This window comes from Microtus oregoni, unplaced genomic scaffold (genome assembly GCF_018167655.1).
Source record: "Microtus oregoni isolate MIOR12 unplaced genomic scaffold, Mior012 000028F_ref0000031, whole genome shotgun sequence".
Classification (NCBI taxonomy): Eukaryota; Metazoa; Chordata; class Mammalia; order Rodentia; family Cricetidae; genus Microtus; species Microtus oregoni.
This window is the reverse complement of record NW_024543087.1, coordinates 13,219,941-13,236,771: the sequence shown is the minus strand read 5'-3', so window position 1 is coordinate 13,236,771 and position 16,831 is coordinate 13,219,941. Positions and strand designations below refer to the sequence as shown.

Genomic DNA, 16,831 nt, shown 5'->3' with positions numbered 1-16,831 from the left:
TTAGCCATGTGGCTTGATATCTTTTCTCAGTAAGGCATTCTCATCTTGTTTCCTCTGAGTCTGGGTGGTGACGGACTCTGTTTTGTTCCTCTTCCCAGAATTCTCTTAGTCTGGTCACCCTGCTTACACTTCCTACCTAGCTACTGGTCAATCAGCATTTTATTAAATTAATATGATTAACAAATCATTACAGTGTACAAAAGCATTATCTCACAGCAACGCATCGTAGGCCTGTCCATGGGTTAACCTAATCTAAGTGACCTGTCAGGGACATTCCTTTCTTAGGTGATTGGAGATTGTGTCAAGTTGACAGTTAAAGCCACCACAGGGTACCAGAGGCTTTGGTGAGCAGAGAGGCTGGTCTAGGTCTAGGGTGTCAATTAGGGCAGATTTGGTTCGGACCCAGACATGTAACCTCACCTCTGCTTTTCTAGTCATTTATCCCCCAGCCTTCCTGCCTTCCTGACTCTTTGGTGAGGAAGTAAATGAAGGGATGAGGAAGTTTGAAGGAGTAGCAGCCTGGGGACTAGTGAGGGGGGCTAACTATCCTCATCCTAGAGAAGCTGGGGTGAGGAACCAGGGTGGCTTTACCTTCACATGGAGGAAAACCTGGGCCCCTTGTTTTTTTTGTGCTCACCTTGGGTTTCTCGGTCTACCTGTCTGTGTCTTTGTAGAGTGCAGAAAGAGGCCCAGAGACCCCCAGCCTCTAAAGACAAAGTTTTCACTCCACTCTTAGCCATAGCAGTCCTAAAGGATGGGCCAAATATGAGCCTTGGGCTCCAGTACTTCCTGCCCAGGCCTTTCCCTGCTCCAGAAAAATTACTCTGGGCCAGCTGTGGTCACCCTCCAGGCTACCTAGTTGGCGCCTTCCTTCCCCGAAGACTCTCCCCTTGGCCCGGTCCACTGCACATTCATTTGCATAGACATGGTGGTTGTGCTAGCTCCACAATCGGGGCTCAGTTGTCTTCAGAGACACGGGGTACTCCCCTGGAAGGAAGAACTGAGAATTCAGAATAGGGTGGGGTAGGGGGATAAGATGGGGAATCTCAGACTTTCCTACTGTCCCTGGGTTGCTGGGAATTGTGCATCATGTTTTTGGAACGGCCCCAGGGAGGCTGGTCCCTGTGAGACAGAGCCCAGAGAGGCAAAGGGTCCTGATTATGAGGTGTGGTGAACAAGGAGGAGGAGGAAGAGGAAGAACAGTGCTCAGCCAAGCAGACAGAAGTTCTTTGTCTCTATGGGCCTTTGAGAATTGGGCAATATTTGGCAACAAGACATGTTGATAAATAAAGTCACTGTTTTCCTGCCCATGCCCTTCAGCTAAGCTTCCTGCTGATAACGGTAGCACTTCATCTAGCCAGAGCCATGTCCTAGCTCCCCCAGGCCGTTGGCTTTACTCCAGGGGGCCAGCATGGGGACAAAAGCTAAGGGTGTTCTCTGGAAGTTACTCTGTGATGGGATCTCACAGGTCCATCCATCATCTCTTTCTCCTCCTTGTCCATCCTTGGCCTTCTCTTCAGGGGATCAGCAAAGGATCCATCCGTATCAAGGCACGGGATGCCGCAGGGGGGCTGTGGTCTAGATCTGCCATTGCATTGGCGATGTGATCAGAGAACCGAGTGACTTGAGTCATCATCTGGACAGCAGGGCTAGTGAGGCTCCTCATGGTGTTTCCATGAGATCCAGAGCAACCGCCAGCATGGGAAGGGGCTGCACAGGGCCTGGACTGCAGAAAAGCTGGGGTCCCTGGGGCCCTGGCTCTGCATTCTGAGCTGTCTGTAATGAGCCCCATGGAAGGGAAAGGGTGCTGCTGAGGTTCTGGTGAGATCCTGGGGCTGTCAGTTCCGGCTCCATCCCTCACCCTCTGTGTGACCAGGGGTAACTATAGGTTCATTTATTTTTAAAAATGGGAACAGTGGCTGTCAAGACATGGAAACTCTGTTAGAGTCACTTGGGGTTAAAGCACCCCAAACGCTTCAGGAGAATATTATTTTTCTGATAAAAACGGCATAGCACACACCTGCACTAGTATATAGCACCCAGAAGTGGTGCACAAGGGAGTGATACTCTGGCACACTGACTTGTGAGGAGCACAACCCTGCTAATGACCTTTGTGAGTGTTCATAGAGTTTGGGCATCCATTGGGTCTGATCTCCACCTGTGGTTGGTTAACTCATCACCGTGTCTGTACATACTTTAAAAGGGATTCCTACCAAAATGAGCAAGCTCACACCTCTGGCAGGGACATAAACCAAGGCTGACATTTTCTGTCTGCTAAGTGGTTGTATGGATATCTTGAATAGATACTGTGGGATGACCCTTCTCCTATTCGGAGTGAGTTCTGCCCGAACGTCACATCCGCGTCCTCCCCCCCCCCCCCCGCCACCGCCCGTCTGTCTGTTAAACACCAATTAACAGCTGGGCAAGGTGGCACACGCTTTTAATATCAGCACTTAGGAGGCAGAGGCAGGTAGACCTCTGTGAGTTCAAGACCATCCTGGTTTACATAGCAAGTACTACTAGGCTAGCCAGAGCTACATGGGACCCTGTCTCAAAAAACAAAAACCAAACAAAATGGGGGAAAAACTGTAAACACCAGAGCTTGCTTCTGTGTGTCCGTCTGCAGAATGAGCACCTTCTCTGTGCTCACAGCGTCACCCAGTGCCTCGGCACTTGGGAACCTACACTGCCTTTTCCTGCAGGCTCCTTGCATCTGGCCAGCTTCCAGCACTGAAGATGTCCCATATATCAGGGCTAGACTGGTGGGTAAGCAAATGAGTCCCTATGCAGACTCCAAGGGGCAAGGGTTAGCCAGCGTGTCCCTCCACTGAGCTTCAAAATCTCCGGGTTGTAGCCGGGAGCTTCTGAGCTACTCTCCTCATTCATTCATTCCTTCACCTGCCTCACTCATTGATTTCTTCACCTGAAGCCGAGGGCATTGAACCAAGCTCCTCATTCATTCCTTCCCCTGAAGCCTATGATATGTACAGAGCCAGCTGGCCAGATAACCTGGAAAAATCTCCATGGCTTTTGTTGAGTGAGCCTGCTGAGGAGTGGTAAGAAATATGAGCTGTATGACGAAGCCACAGCACTCACTCAAAGGACTCTGTGTCAACACCAGAGATGTTCACATACCATGTTATAGGGGCACGATTCATAATAACCAGGAAATGAAATTGGCTTAGATCCCACCAATGGGTGAATGAAAGAAGAGAAAATGCAGTATAGTCACACAATGGAATTCTATTCAGCTGGAAGGAAAAATAAAATCGTGACATTTGCAGGAAGTGGATGGAACCAAAATAAATCAGCCTCAGAAAGACAAAAGCCATGTGTTCTCTGGTGCAGAATCCAAGTGTAAATTTATATATGTGTGTATGTTGTGTGTGTGTGTGTGGTATATGTGGGTGTTTATGTGTCTGTTTATCTATTTATGTGTGGTGTGTATGTCTGTGTGTGTGGTGTGTGTCTGTGCGTGTGTGTGTTTATGTGTCTGTTTATCTATTTATGTGTGGTGTGTATGTCTGTGTGTGTGGTGTGTGTCTGTGTGTGTGGGTGTTTATGTGTCTGTTTATCTATTTATGTGTGGTGTGTATGTCTGTGTGTGTGGTGTGTGTCTCTGTGTGTGGGTGTTTATGTGTCTGTTTATCTATTTATGTATGGTGTGTATGTCTGTGTGTGTGGGTGTTTATGTGTCTGTTTATCTATTTATGTGTGGTGTGTATGTCTGTGTGTGTGGGTGTTTGTGTGTCTGTATGTGGTTTGTGTATGCTTGTCTATCTGTGTGTGTGGCATATGTCTGTGTGTGTGTGTTATGTGTGTCTGTGTGTGGAGGGTGTTTGTTTGTCTATGTATATGGTATGGTGGATTTGTGTGTGTGATAAAACTAGAAAGGGGGACGGAGGAAAATGGAGAGTGGAAGGGAGACAGACATGGCAGGAGAGAAGGAAGAAGAATTATTTGGAGGAAGGGAAGGGACTGACGAGGGATGCAGGAGGAATGAGGGAGGGCAGCAGGGGGATGGATGAGTACGAACAACTGTAATATTACCAACTGTAATAATTCTCCATCAGATAGTGCCTTATGTAACCACTTCGCCTCAGCATCTGGAGCTCCAGAAAGGGAAGGTTCCAAATCAGATAGACTTTAGTATTCACCATTGTTCTGGAAAGTTCAGTCCTCAAGATTCCAACACTGGGACTGGAGAGACAGCTCAGTGGCTAAGAGCACTGGCTGCTTTTCCAGAGGACCCAGGTTCTATTCCCAGCACTCACAAGGAGGTCACAGTGGGCGTAACTCCAGTTTCAGGAGTTCTGACACCTTCTGGTCTCTGTGGGCATTACATGCACACGGTGTACAAAGATACATGTGAATGAAACAGACACATAAAATAAAAATAAAGAGATCTTTTTATTTTTATTTTTTATTTTTGAGACAGGGTTTCTCCGTAGCTTTTGGTTCCTGTCCTGGAACTAGCTCTTGTAGTCCAGGCTGGCCTCGAACTCACAGAGATCTCCCTGCCTCTGCCTCCCGAGTGCTGGGATTAAAGGCGTGCGCCACCACCGCCCGGCCAATAAAGAGATCTTTTAAAAAAGCATCTCAACATCATGACTTCGGGTTCACACAACCTCAGTCAGTCCTTCATTGTTTCTGGTTGTGCCTTTTGACTCAGCAGAAACTGAGGTGCAGCTGTTCTCCTTAGACGCATTCTCAGCCGCACCACAGGAGTTGAACTTGCCCGGCGCGTGTGCATGAAGCAGACAGATGTGATCTGAAGGACCCCTCTGAATCAGACCTTCCCTGATACACTGAAACCGTTGTCCTATGTGCATTTCCCAGGAGACAGTAAAGAGGGTGCATTTGCAGTCCTAGTTCTTTCTCATGAAGAAGAGGGAATGATTAAATGAGAGAACAAATGCTTTCTTTTCTTTCCTTTTCCTTCCTTCCTTCCTTCCTTCCTTCCTTCCTTCCTTTTCTTATTTTTTGGGATAGGGTTTCTTTGTGTAGCCCTGGCTGTCCTGGAACTAGTTCTGTAGACCAGGCTGCCTCGAACTCACAGAGATCCACCTGTCTCTGCCTCCCTTTGCTGGGATTAAAGCAAATCCTAGCCCACAAATGTTTTCTTTACCACAAATAGAGTATCAAAAATGCAGCCTCGAGTTTGTATTTGCTTTTAGAAAAAGAGTTACATTAAGAGGCTTACATTTGCATGGGTATAATTTCGTGCGTTTATCCAGGAAGAAAGAAGGTGCTCAACCTAGCTGATCATCAGGCATCACTGATGCTGCAGGAACCCCGCAGGGTCTTCACCATATTTTTTTTTATTAGGTTTCCGTTTGATCTCCCAAGTTAATTTTGCACTTAGATATCAAATAGTCCCAAACTGAACCTTTTATGTCCGAGGAACAGAAGTTTCATAAAAACGTACTCCATTTACCTAATACATAAAAATAGAGAAGAAATTTAATGTTAAAAGAGACATGTTTATATTCACTGAGTAATGTCTCCTGAGAAGTGATGTGTTAAATACAAATTCATTCGTGTTAAACACTAACCGATGAAATGCTCCCACAGACCTGCTTGCTGGCCAATCAAGATGGCAAAAACCAACCAGGACCCCTCCCAACCCGCCCTCTTCTAGTTGGCTCTTAGAGATGTGGGTTGTGATATTTCTTAATTCTTTTATAATCATGAAAAGGGAAGGCCAATTCAGGTAGAAAGATGCTCCCTTGCCCCTATAGTTAGCCAACCGTGTATTTCTTCACCATTTTTGAAATGGTTCATTGCAATTATTGATGAAAGCAACTTTGATATTGCATTATACTGTTTCCAAACAAGAGACCCTGAATCTGTCACTCCAAAGCCCAGCTGGGGATTCTAGCACAAACCCAGACTCCACTTTTGAGTCCTGCAAGAAGGAACCGTGATCTGACCCCATGTTTGTGCCTCATCAAGACTCACACCCAGACATGGGAGGAGGCCCCTTAGGGCTGAATATCCCTGCAGGCTTACCAGTAACTGGCTCATTGGGGTATCTTCTGCTCTGAAAAAATGTTCATTATTACCAGCAATCTAAGCATTGTCCTTGCTCGCCTCTGTAGAAAAACAGATTGCAGTCACAGGTGACCTGGGGCTTCCCTGAGGTTTTACTTCCTCATAGGTGACCTTTTAAGCTAAGTTCGTATCTGTACAGATTAGGTTATCATGTTCTCTCTGAGGCCCAGACTGCTTCTCTGTTCGTATGGGCACTACACTTGGGGTGACACCCCACAAATGATACACGAATTGCTTCAGCGGGTGCATGGCATGCAGTTGTGCCTGAAGACCCTTCATCCTGAGCCCCTGTGCATCATGGGAGCATATTTACAAGATGTGTTCTCAGGAGCAGTAGCCTAGCTTTTGAATTTACAAATGGCATCTTCATGGGGCCTGGAGAAACGGCTCGGCGGTTAAGGGTGCACACTTCTGCTGCAGAGGACCAGACTTCAGTTCCCAGCACTGTGTCATGAGGCTCACATCTGCCTGTAACTCCAGTTCCAGCTCCAGTGGTATCTGAACCCCTGGCCTCCATGGTATGTGCATTCATGTGCACATACCACACCAGCACCCCTCAATACACATGCACACAAACACACATACAATTTAAAATAAATATATCTTTTAAAGTGCTTCTCCTTAATATAACGCTTAAGACATTCATTAAAATGAAGTTGAAGTTTTCATCCCTATACCATACTCTTCACAGACACACAGATACAGACAGACACACAGATAGACAGATAGACACACACACACACACACACACACACACACACACACACACAAAGGGAGGGAGGGAGGGAGAAGAGAAGAGAAGAAATCTAATGTCTAATGCCAGGCCTTCTTTCTCACTACCAAGTGAGGAGACACGGGCCAGCACTGTGTGGCATACCTTTCTGAGGTCCTAGGCAGTTTGGGGGACTGGGTTGTAGGTTTCAGCAAAGCAGCATGGACCCTGCAGGAAGTCTGTGTGCAAGTCTAGGCTGGCCCCACTGTCCCTACAGCCATCTCCAGGATGCTGCTGCTGTCCAGGACTGAGCAGCTGGCTCCTTTTTGGAAGCCACCACTCCTTGTCCAGCGACGGAGGGAGGGGGTTTGCCTGCTCCAAGCAATACACAAATAAAGACCCCTGCTCCGTGCTCCACCTCTAGAGGGCGCTGGACACAGAAAGGCTAATACTCATTAGGGATTGTGATTGTGGCAATGATCCTGCAGAAGCTGGGTGGGTACAGACGAAATCACTAGGTTTCCTGTACTATCAGAGCTCATGTAGGAGGGACTGGAGTCCCTGCTTCCTCCTTCCTGGCTCCAAGAGCCTAGCCTCTAAGAGCAAGCATACCTGGCTGAGGGAAGCAGGATGGAAGGCAGGCCTATTGGGCAACAGGGTGGGGCCAGTTCTGTGAGGTCATCCAGAATGGATAAAGGGCCCCAGGAAGGGTGCCAAAGCCAGGCTTATTCTCTAGGTCCCCCGAGACCACAGACATGAGGCTGTTCATCCCCTCCTTGCTGTTTCTTGAGGCCCTTGGTGAGTATAGGTACCTGGGGATGTCACCTGCTGGGAAGGTGGGCATCCCATCCCTGCCTCTGCCTGTAGGCACCGTGAATGCATACCTAACGGTTTGAACACACGAGTTTTTGGGCACGGTCCTGCTTGCCCTTGTCTAGATGGGGGACAGGAACCTACTCCACTGATTCAGGGCAGGGTTATGCTTGGGGCTGCTCGGAGCTCCCCAGAGAATCCCTAGGGATGCTGTCCCTTTGTGTCCTTCCAGAACTTTCAGTACCAAATGTACTGCTCTGTTTAGGGAGGAATATAAGACTCAGAGAGGATGAACTCTTTTCTTAAGACACACAGGGACCTGAGTTTAGATTCTAGTTTCTGCAAGGACGTGCAACTGTGGCAAGACATTGCCATTCTCACCCTCGATTTCTTCATTTTAAAAATGATGCGGCCTGAAGGGGGCAGACTCAGACCTGTTTCAGGGAGTACTTGGATGCTGTAGCAGTATCCAATCCATCAGGATATGCCTGGCTACTGAGGAAATGATGCCTCCTTCGGGAACGCTGGCTGCTGAGAGCATGTTCAGCTGCAGTCCGGGGCTACAGAGGGCTGGGAGGGAGAGTGTTCCGTATTCAGCACCAGTATTTATGGGGTGGGGAGCTTGACATAGCACGGAGTCTTTTATTCACCCTGGTTACACCGCTCAGGAGCAGGAAGGACTCTCCACATTGGCTTCTTCCCTTCCTTGTGCCACTCCTTGGCTCCTTTGGTTCCCTTCTTTTTTTGGCTCTTTTCATGTCCAGAGTTCATCCATTACCGAGCTATACCAGCTCCCTATTTCTGCCCCTCTCTGTCCTCAGCGCTGTCCCCTTATTGCATAGGGACCATCCTTTCCCTCACAGGTCCTCTGGCCACACCTTCCCGGCTCAGTCACTTAGGCAGCAGTCTGCTCTGTCCCCCTGCAGGCAGCACTCCCATCTCCATCCTCCCCTGCGAGTCTCAGGGTCACTGCTTCCAGAGAAGGCTTCTTTGTACTGGGGACCTCCCTCCCCCATGGTCTGGCCCTCCATCCTCTCTTAGCCCTGCTGCTAAGAGCCCTGTGTCTAACCCAGGGATCTTAGACAGGCAGGCTAGCCCAGGGTCAGCAGTGCTGGTGCCCAACTGCCTGGGTTCAAATTCTACTTAGCTGGAAAGCCTTATCACTTGATAGATAAGCTACACAGTGCCTGAGGGTGTGAGAGTGTTGACAGAAAGCATTCTGAGGGGTGGATGAGGGGACCCGTTGGGTAAAGGTGCTTGCCACCAAGACTGAAGACCTAAATTCTAATCCCAGAACTCACACAGCAAAACTACTAATTTACTTTCTATCTTAAATTTATTCTTTCTGATCAAGTGTGGCGGCATGCACTTTTGATTCCAGCACTGGGGAGGCAGAGGCAGGTCTCTGTGAGTTCAAGGCCAGCCTGGTCTACAGAGTGAGTTCCAGGACAGCCAAGGCTACATAGAGAAACCCTGTCTCAACAAAAGGCCTATCTGACTTTTCCCATTAATGGAGTCATTCAATATTTTGTCTTGTATGTGACATCCCTCACCTAAAATAGATGAGGCTCACTCATGTTATAACATATATGTACTTCTTTCCATTTTATAGCTGAATAATATCCCATTGAATGGATGTGCAACATTTTGTTCAGCTATTCACTAGTGTTGGAATTTAGGTAGTCACACAATTAAAAAAATTTTTTTGATGCTCTAGATAAATAATGCCACTATAAATATCAATGCTAAGTATTTATGTAAACATGTGGTTTGTTTTTGTTTGTTTTGGTTTTTTGAGACAAGGTTTCTCTGTGTAACAGCTCTGGCTGTCCTGATACTCTCTTTGTAGACCAGGTTGACCTCAAAATCACAGAGATCTGGCAGCCTCTGTCACCTGAGTGCTGGGATTAAAGGCACGCACCACCACGGCATGGTAGAAATTTATGTTCTCATTTCCATGTGCAATTGCCAACTTGTTTCCCAAAGTGGCTACATTTTTTTTCAGTCTCAGCAATGCATGAAGTTTTCCATGTTTGCAACGTTAAGATCTAGTTTGCACATAAGTAAAACGAGCTATAATCCCCTCCCTGCTTCCCTGCCAGGCTCATCTAGGACAAAGCAGGTAGAAGTCAATAAAAACAGTTTTCGGACTGGACCATCTTTTGGCGGGTAGGAAACATGTTAGCCATAAGAAGGAAACTAATCTAGGGACTCCATCACCTGTAACTTGTTGAATCTCAGCCCTCTGGCTGGGACAGAGCTCCCTGTGGTTCCGCAGCTTAGCTTAACTAGAGGAGAGTGGCTGAACGAGATCATGTAACATGGAGGAAGGAGGGCAGTGGCCATGGGCAGTCTACAGAACTCCACCGGACGGCGAGGAGGTCTCCTCCATGGCCGTTGCTGGACTCCTAACTCCTTCCTCTCTTCCCCCAGGACTCTGTCTGGCTAGGAAGACAACGGTTAGATGGTGTGCCGTGTCAAAACCCGAGGCACAAAAGTGTTCCGGGTGGCAGAAGGCCATGAAAGAAGTGGGTGGCCAGCCACTCAGCTGTGTCAAGAGATCCTCCACCCAGCGGTGCATCCAGGCCATTGTGGTAAGTTAATACCCCAACTCGAATAAAGGAAAGCAAGGGAAAACAGCGGAGTCCAATTGGAAAGCCTCATCTCTTCCTTCTGCTTTATTTTCTATCATTTGGGAGCAGTCCTCTTCATTCACAGGAACTGGTGTCTCTTGCTGGTGAAAGACAGACTGACATTGAGAGACCCCCTAAGGGGAACCTGGGGTCTTATTTCACATTGTTCACAAGGACAAAGCAGAGGCAGTCGTATCTGATGGATGTGTCATGTCTCTAAAGCCCTGAGAAATAAGGCAGACTTGGGCATAAGTGCCATATCCCAACTGTTGGGCAGGGGTGGCCAGGATTCTAGACAGTATCAAGATACACTTCCGCCTTCCAGTACCCGTGTAAAAGCTGGATGTAGTGGCTTTCACACGTGGTCACAGCATCCAGGAAGTAGAGTCAGGAGGGCCTCCAGAGTCTAGACAAACGGCTGACCTCCAGGTTTGTCTCCAAGAGTAAGGTGGAGAGAGATGGAAGGCAGCTGAAGTCAAACTCTGGCCTCCGCATGTTCATGCCCTCTCATGTGTGAGCTCAGACACTGCATACATCCCCAAGACTGAAAATACACCTGGAGTCAAAATAGGTGATAGAGTGTGTAGACCAAACAACTTGAAATATAAATGGTTGTGACAACATGACCAAAGATGACTGGAGTGGAAGCAGACAGGCACATGTAGAGGGCACACACAACTTCAGGAATCAGAGCCCAGGGGATGCTTACTCCGCACAGCAAATGACCTCTGACCTGTGCCATCCTCTTCGAGGTAGGACATGTGGACATAAGGAAAACTAACTCACTCTGGAGCTCTGAAATACCATTTGCAGAGTTTGACCGCTTTTCTCCTGAAGTATGTCTGGTCCATTGTCTTTCTCTCTTCTTGTTCTGCTTCCCCCTCCTCCTTTTCCTCCCCTTACTCCTCCTCCCCTCCTCCTCCTCCTTTTCTTTCTTCTTTCATCTTCCCCCTCCTCCTTTTCCTCCCCTTACTCCTCCTCCCCTCCTCCTCCTCCTTTTCTTTCTTCTTTCATCTTCCTCCTCCTCCCCCTTCTTCTTTGGTTTTTTGAGACAGGGTTTCTCTGTGTAGCCGTGGCTGTTCTGTAACTTGCTTTGTAGACCAGGCTGTCCTCAAACTCAGAGGTCCACCTCCCTCTCCCTCCCGAGGGCTGGGATTACAGGAATGTGCCTCCACTACATGGTGTCTGGTCCATTTCCTTTCAGACAAACAAAGCCGATGCTATGACTCTCGATGGTGGTTCGATGTTTGATGCAGGAATGGCCCCCTACAAACTGCGCCCTATTGCAGCAGAAATTTATGGGACCGAAACTCGTGAGTTCTTCCTAGGGACTCTTAAACCTGGTGGCCGTAGACGATGCTCTGTGGAGTCAGAATGGATGAGCACAAAGAGGCTGACCCAGTGAGCATCATACACTTGGGAGCTGAGTCTCTGGACTCTGGATGAAGACAGATCCTCCTCATGCATGGGTCTCCTTCCTAAGGGGCTTGAGTGGAGTGGGATCTCCCATCCAGGCTAAGCCCTGTCCATTTTCTCTGTTCCTTTGCAGAACCCCGGACTCACTATTATGCTGTAGCAGTTGTGAAGAAAAGCAGTAACTTTCGTCTGAACCAACTGAGAGGCCTGAGGTCCTGCCACACAGGCCTTGGCAGGAGCGCTGGGTGGAATATCCCCATAGGGACCCTTCGTCCATTCCTGAATTGGGAGGGGCCACCTGCATCCCTTGAAGAAGGTAAAGTGGTCTGGGGGATCCTGGGTGGTCTCAGGTGGGAGTTGCTATTCTCATTGTAGGCCCAGGCCACTTTGGCATAGGTGGGCATCTGGGATGAGTCCAAGGTTGGACAGAGATTGGCTGATCAACGAGAAACAGGAGCCACCACACCAATAGCTCTGGGAGACGCCAATGAGTATTCTCTGGGCAAAGATGCACAACTGGGTTCCCAAGACCACAGTACTGTCCTGTCCTGCAGGATGGAGGAAAGGGAGTCTGTCTATAGGGGTCACTGCTGGGGGACAGGGCTGCAGTGTCTGGGACTGGCTCACACTCTGTGGTCTACTTCTCTGTGTTTGACAGCGGTGTCCAAGTTCTTCTCAGAGAGCTGTATTCCCGGTGCCAACAAGGATCGCTTTCCCAACCTGTGTAGCTTGTGTACAGGGACAGGAGCAGCCAGATGCGCCTCTTCCCCAGAAGAACCGTACTCTGGTTATGCAGGTGCCTTCAAGTGAGTGATACCATCTCTTTTCCCCAGTGGCTCAGGGCAGGGTGCCATTTCCCTCGGTCCCCATTAGTGCACAGCCTGCTGGCGATGGAAATGTGGTTCTTCTACCGCTGTGCAGACTGAGAATCTGAGTCCTAAGAAGTGGCTGGCCTCTCTACCGTATGTTCTCCATCCCTTAGAGGCCCAACAAGGCCCCAAATTCTATACCACTTTGATAGCAGCCAACCTGGCAACGGCTGCTTCTGACCGCCTCCTATTGTCCTAGGTTAGCTACCTTCTGCTCCCTCCCATCTGACCGGGGCAGCTACTGTGACCGGGCCATTTTGTTCAACTCAGGTCTCTCTCTAGAGTGGGAGAGTGTGACCTCTGGATGACTTACTCTTCCACCCTCTCCACCTATGCCAAGACTCAGTGCCTCCTCCCCAGGCTGCTCCCAGCCCTCAGGCACTTCCAGTGACTTCCCTACCTCGTTGCTGGCCTAAGCACATTTGCACATTGGGTCTCGAGAGAAAGAGCCTCATGGCCAGTGACACAGCAGGGGACACCAAGTCTCTAACTGCTTTCGTCTTGCTTTCCAGGTGTCTGAGAGACAACGCTGGGGATGTGGCTTTTACCAGGGGAAGCACCGTATTAGGTAAGGGCAAGGGAGAAGCTGTGGGTGCAGCCCCCACTATCATGTCCTTTCATTGTCATTCTGATGTGCAGGTTGCCAGAGTCCTCAGTTTCCAGCCACACTGTTATCAAGTTGCCTACAGGGTCCAGCTCTTATTTTAAGTTTTTCTCAAGTTGCCTACAGGGTCCAGCTCTTATTTTAAGTTTTTCTTTAAAAAAAAAAAACCTCCAAAAATTAATTTTTATTTTATGTGCATGGGTGTTTTGCCTGCATTATGTCTGTTCACCATATGAATGCCTGGTGCCTAAAGAGTCCAGAAGAAGGTGTCAGAGCTGGAGTTGCAGATGGTTGTGAGCCACTGTGTGGGTGCTGGGTATCGAACCCAGGTCCTGTAGAAGAGCAACCAGTGCTCCTAACTGCTGAGTCGCCTCTCCAGCCCCCACCTCACACTCTTGAAATCTGTCCTGCCTGCTCCCATTCTCTTTCCTCTCATAGACACTCCTACCAAGAGCTTGTCCTGTCTCCTCCAAGATGGACGTGACTTTAGAAAGTGAACTTCACTGGCTTGTGTCTGGATTCGAAGTCCATAAAGTTTTACTGAATGCTAAAAGCTACGTTGCCCCAAAGTCTTCCACTCAGCATTGAGGGTCAGAGATTGATCCATGGTTTTCTATATGGGTAATTCAGTGGCTCTGACAATAGGGGATGATCTGTGGACCACTTCCGCCATTCACCTCTCTACCACTCTAAAGACAACAGCCATCGGCGCTGTCCTCCTTCCGGCCACACGCCGCCTTTGTGCTGTCGGGGGTATCCATTATGAACATGATTGCTAGGTATAGACAGGCAGAAAGCAGTGTTATGCCCAGGATGACCCCAGACAGGTCATCACAGTCCTAGGACCCTAAGGGATAGGCCTCCACAATCCCAGGATCTCCAGAGAAGTGTAGCACAGTGGTGCATGCCTTTAACCCCAGCACTCAGAAGGCACAGTGATGGGAATTGTTTTGTCAAACTTCTTTATAAAAATAGCACTTCCACTTAGATGGGGATTGCATGGAATTTAAATTGACCCATGAAAAAATTAACTTACCTATAATGTTAAGTTGAATAATCTGTGACAATAATGTGGCTTCTCCCTTCTTGATTTTTTTTTTCTCTTTTTTAAAAATAAGGCCGAACGTAGCACAGCGTGCTGGCCTTGAATTCCAAACATAGCTGAAGATAATCTTGAATTCCTGCACCAAGTGCTGGTATTACAGGCACGCGTCACAATGCCAGGCTTATACACCCTTTAAAAGTATCATTGGACAGGCTCTGCTCTTTTTCTTACTATGGAGCTTGTGCAGTTTTCAAGTCAAAGTACCCAATTCTATATTAGTTTGTGTTCTGTTATTACTAAAAATTACTGAGTGTTATAGGTTGACCCTCTAGCATCTTGTCCTCTGAACTTTCTTTTAGTTATATCACACTGTCCTGTTGATTTTATAAGCCTCCTCTCTCTCTCTCCCCACTCTGTCTTTCCTTCCCTCCCATTGAACTATATTCCCAGCACCTATTGTTTTCCTCTTTTTACTTAAACCAAAAAAGTATTTATTTGTGTGTGTACGTGTGTGTAGTACACAAGCACACGTGTGTGCAGGACTTCATAAGTCCTCCTCTATTGCTCTTTTGAGCAGGTGTCTGAGACAGGTTCATGCCCCAAACCTTAAGCTTGCCTTTCTGACTAGTCTGGGTGGCCAGCGAGCTTCAGGGATCGTTTGTCTCCCCGGTACTGTTTATAAGTGTGCACCCCCCCTTTATAAAAACAAGTTTTGAGGGCTTGAACTCAGGCTACCACACTTGTGTAGCAGGCACTTTAGTGACCGAGCCATCTCCTCAGCCCAAAGTTTTGCCATGGGTGACATGGGTGAGGTAGCTTCCCTTGGCATCCACCCCCCATCACCTTCTCTTCTGTTTTTTGAGATGTAGCTCAGGCTGGCCTCAAACTTGCTATGTAGATAAGGCTGGCCTTGAACTCCTGATCTACCTCTCAAGTACTGGGACTGTGTGAGTGTGGGTACCATGACAACTGACTTATCAGGCCTGTCTCCTTGTAATGACCTTTTTGTCAGAGGCTGTGGGGACCTTGACAGAACTTGATCTGCTCCTTGAATCACGGAAGCAGCTGCTTTAGGGTTGAGTTTAGCATGCTCGAGTACTTTCTGGAGACTCTCTCTACTTTTCTCAGTATCCAGGACCAATTCAGTCTTTTTTGATTCAGTTTTGTCAACTCTGTGATCAGAATTCTGTTGGGGAGAAGGGGAGCCACAGCTCATGGTCAAGGCCAAAGGTTAGCTCATCTTTACCCTTCTCCCTTCCTGCCAGAGGAACTACCAGATAAAGCCGAAAGGGACCAGTACAAGCTGCTCTGCCCAGACAACACCTGGAAGTCGGTGGAGGAGTATAAGGAGTGCCATCTGGCCCAAGTCCCTTCTCACGCTGTTGTGGCCCGAAGTGTGAGGGGCAGGGAAGACGCCATCTGGGAACTTCTCAGCCAGGCACAGGTACACCCACCTACAGTCCCTGAGGCCTGCTTAAGTTTGGGGTGTAGGGGGGGGTTCCCCTTGCCTAACTTCTGCATCAGAGAGAGCTTAAGGACTGTGGGCGCTGACCCTCCTCTGGATAGCAGAAACATTGGAACTTTTTCTAGTATCAGCTCCTGGCAGGCTCTCTTTGGCTCCAGCAGAAGCAGGGGACAAGGCGATATTCTTTGGTCCTCAAGGACCTCGAGACAAAGCAGTTTTCCAGGGAGTAAGCTATAGATGAGCTTGTGTCTCTGCAATGGGAAGAGGCCCTGCGAGAGAGGATGTCACCTCCTGCTCCGTTAGAATTATCCCCAAGTCCCGGGTAGTCATTCCCCAGTTCGTTTCTGGCCATAATTCTACTTTTCCGCCAACAGGACAAGTTTGGAAAGGACAAAACATCAGAGTTCAAGCTCTTTGCCTCCCTAGCGGGACAGAAGGAGAAGGACCTGCTCTTCAAAGACTCAGCCATTGGGTTCTCAAGGGTTCCCCCGAAGGTAGATGTTGGCCTCTACCTGACCTACAACTATATCACATCCATCCAGAACTTGCATAGAAGTAAGTAAACCCCAGGCAGGAACCCAAGGGTGCACTGGGCAGGCAGGAAACTGGGTGAGCTCTGCTCTGGGGTGGTCTCTGCACCTCTGGTGGGAGCATCACATTTCCATGTGTCTTCTTATTAAGTGAGAAACAGAGACACGAGCCAAGAAAACCGGGACCTGGGGGGTTACTCCAGAGGCTAGGTGGAGCACCCCTTGTGTGCCGGGATTTGAACTTGCCTGGAGAGATTACAGTGGGCTGAGTGAACTTGTCTATGTTCTTCCTACTCTTGGGGACTTAGAGAGGTAGTCTGAGGGAACCAGGAGGCTACGCTGTGGTACGTGATGGTGACTAGGGCCTTGTGGGCGGTCAGGGCTGAGTCCTCTAAGCCAGCTGTTGGGGTATACACTAGTTTCCATGTCACGGCGCTTTTATTCCAAGGAACCAGAACATTAGGCACATGGTTACACTAAGGCCTGATGGATGGATTAGAAGTCAGGGAAGCCCGCCAACGAACAGAGGTGAGGAACACAGAAAACCTTAGTTAAGGCCTGAAGCCGTTTGGGAGCTGTGATGCGGAGAAGGGAAGGATGAATGGGTCCCACACAGATCTTCTGAGGCAGAAGATCTAGGCAGGAACCTGATCCCCAGGGAGGACAGAGTGAGAATGAGGCAGAGCCTAA

At 48.6% G+C, this 16,831-nt stretch overlaps 1 protein-coding gene across 3 annotated transcripts in view; it reads left to right on the top strand.

Moving 5' to 3' along the window:
• The first annotated feature begins 7,502 nt into the window (after window positions 1–7,502).
• Ltf (lactotransferrin) overlaps window positions 7,503–16,831 on the top strand; it is a 29,258-nt gene continuing 19,929 nt past the window's right edge. For 2 of the 3 annotated variants that reach the window (XM_041677247.1, XM_041677245.1), the window contains exons 1-8: window positions 7,509–7,564; window positions 10,013–10,173; window positions 11,417–11,525; window positions 11,762–11,944; window positions 12,287–12,434; window positions 13,010–13,065; window positions 15,412–15,590; window positions 15,986–16,166. In XM_041677247.1, coding sequence (XP_041533181.1) covers window positions 7,522–7,564; window positions 10,013–10,173; window positions 11,417–11,525; window positions 11,762–11,944; window positions 12,287–12,434; window positions 13,010–13,065; window positions 15,412–15,590; window positions 15,986–16,166 — 1,060 coding nt within the window. In that variant the 5' untranslated portion in view covers window positions 7,509–7,521. Of the gene's footprint in view, window positions 7,565–10,012; window positions 10,174–11,416; window positions 11,526–11,761; window positions 11,945–12,286; window positions 12,435–13,009; window positions 13,066–15,411; window positions 15,591–15,985; window positions 16,167–16,831 lie in introns of all 3 variants that reach the window. The other variant, XM_041677246.1, reaches the window with a different exon arrangement.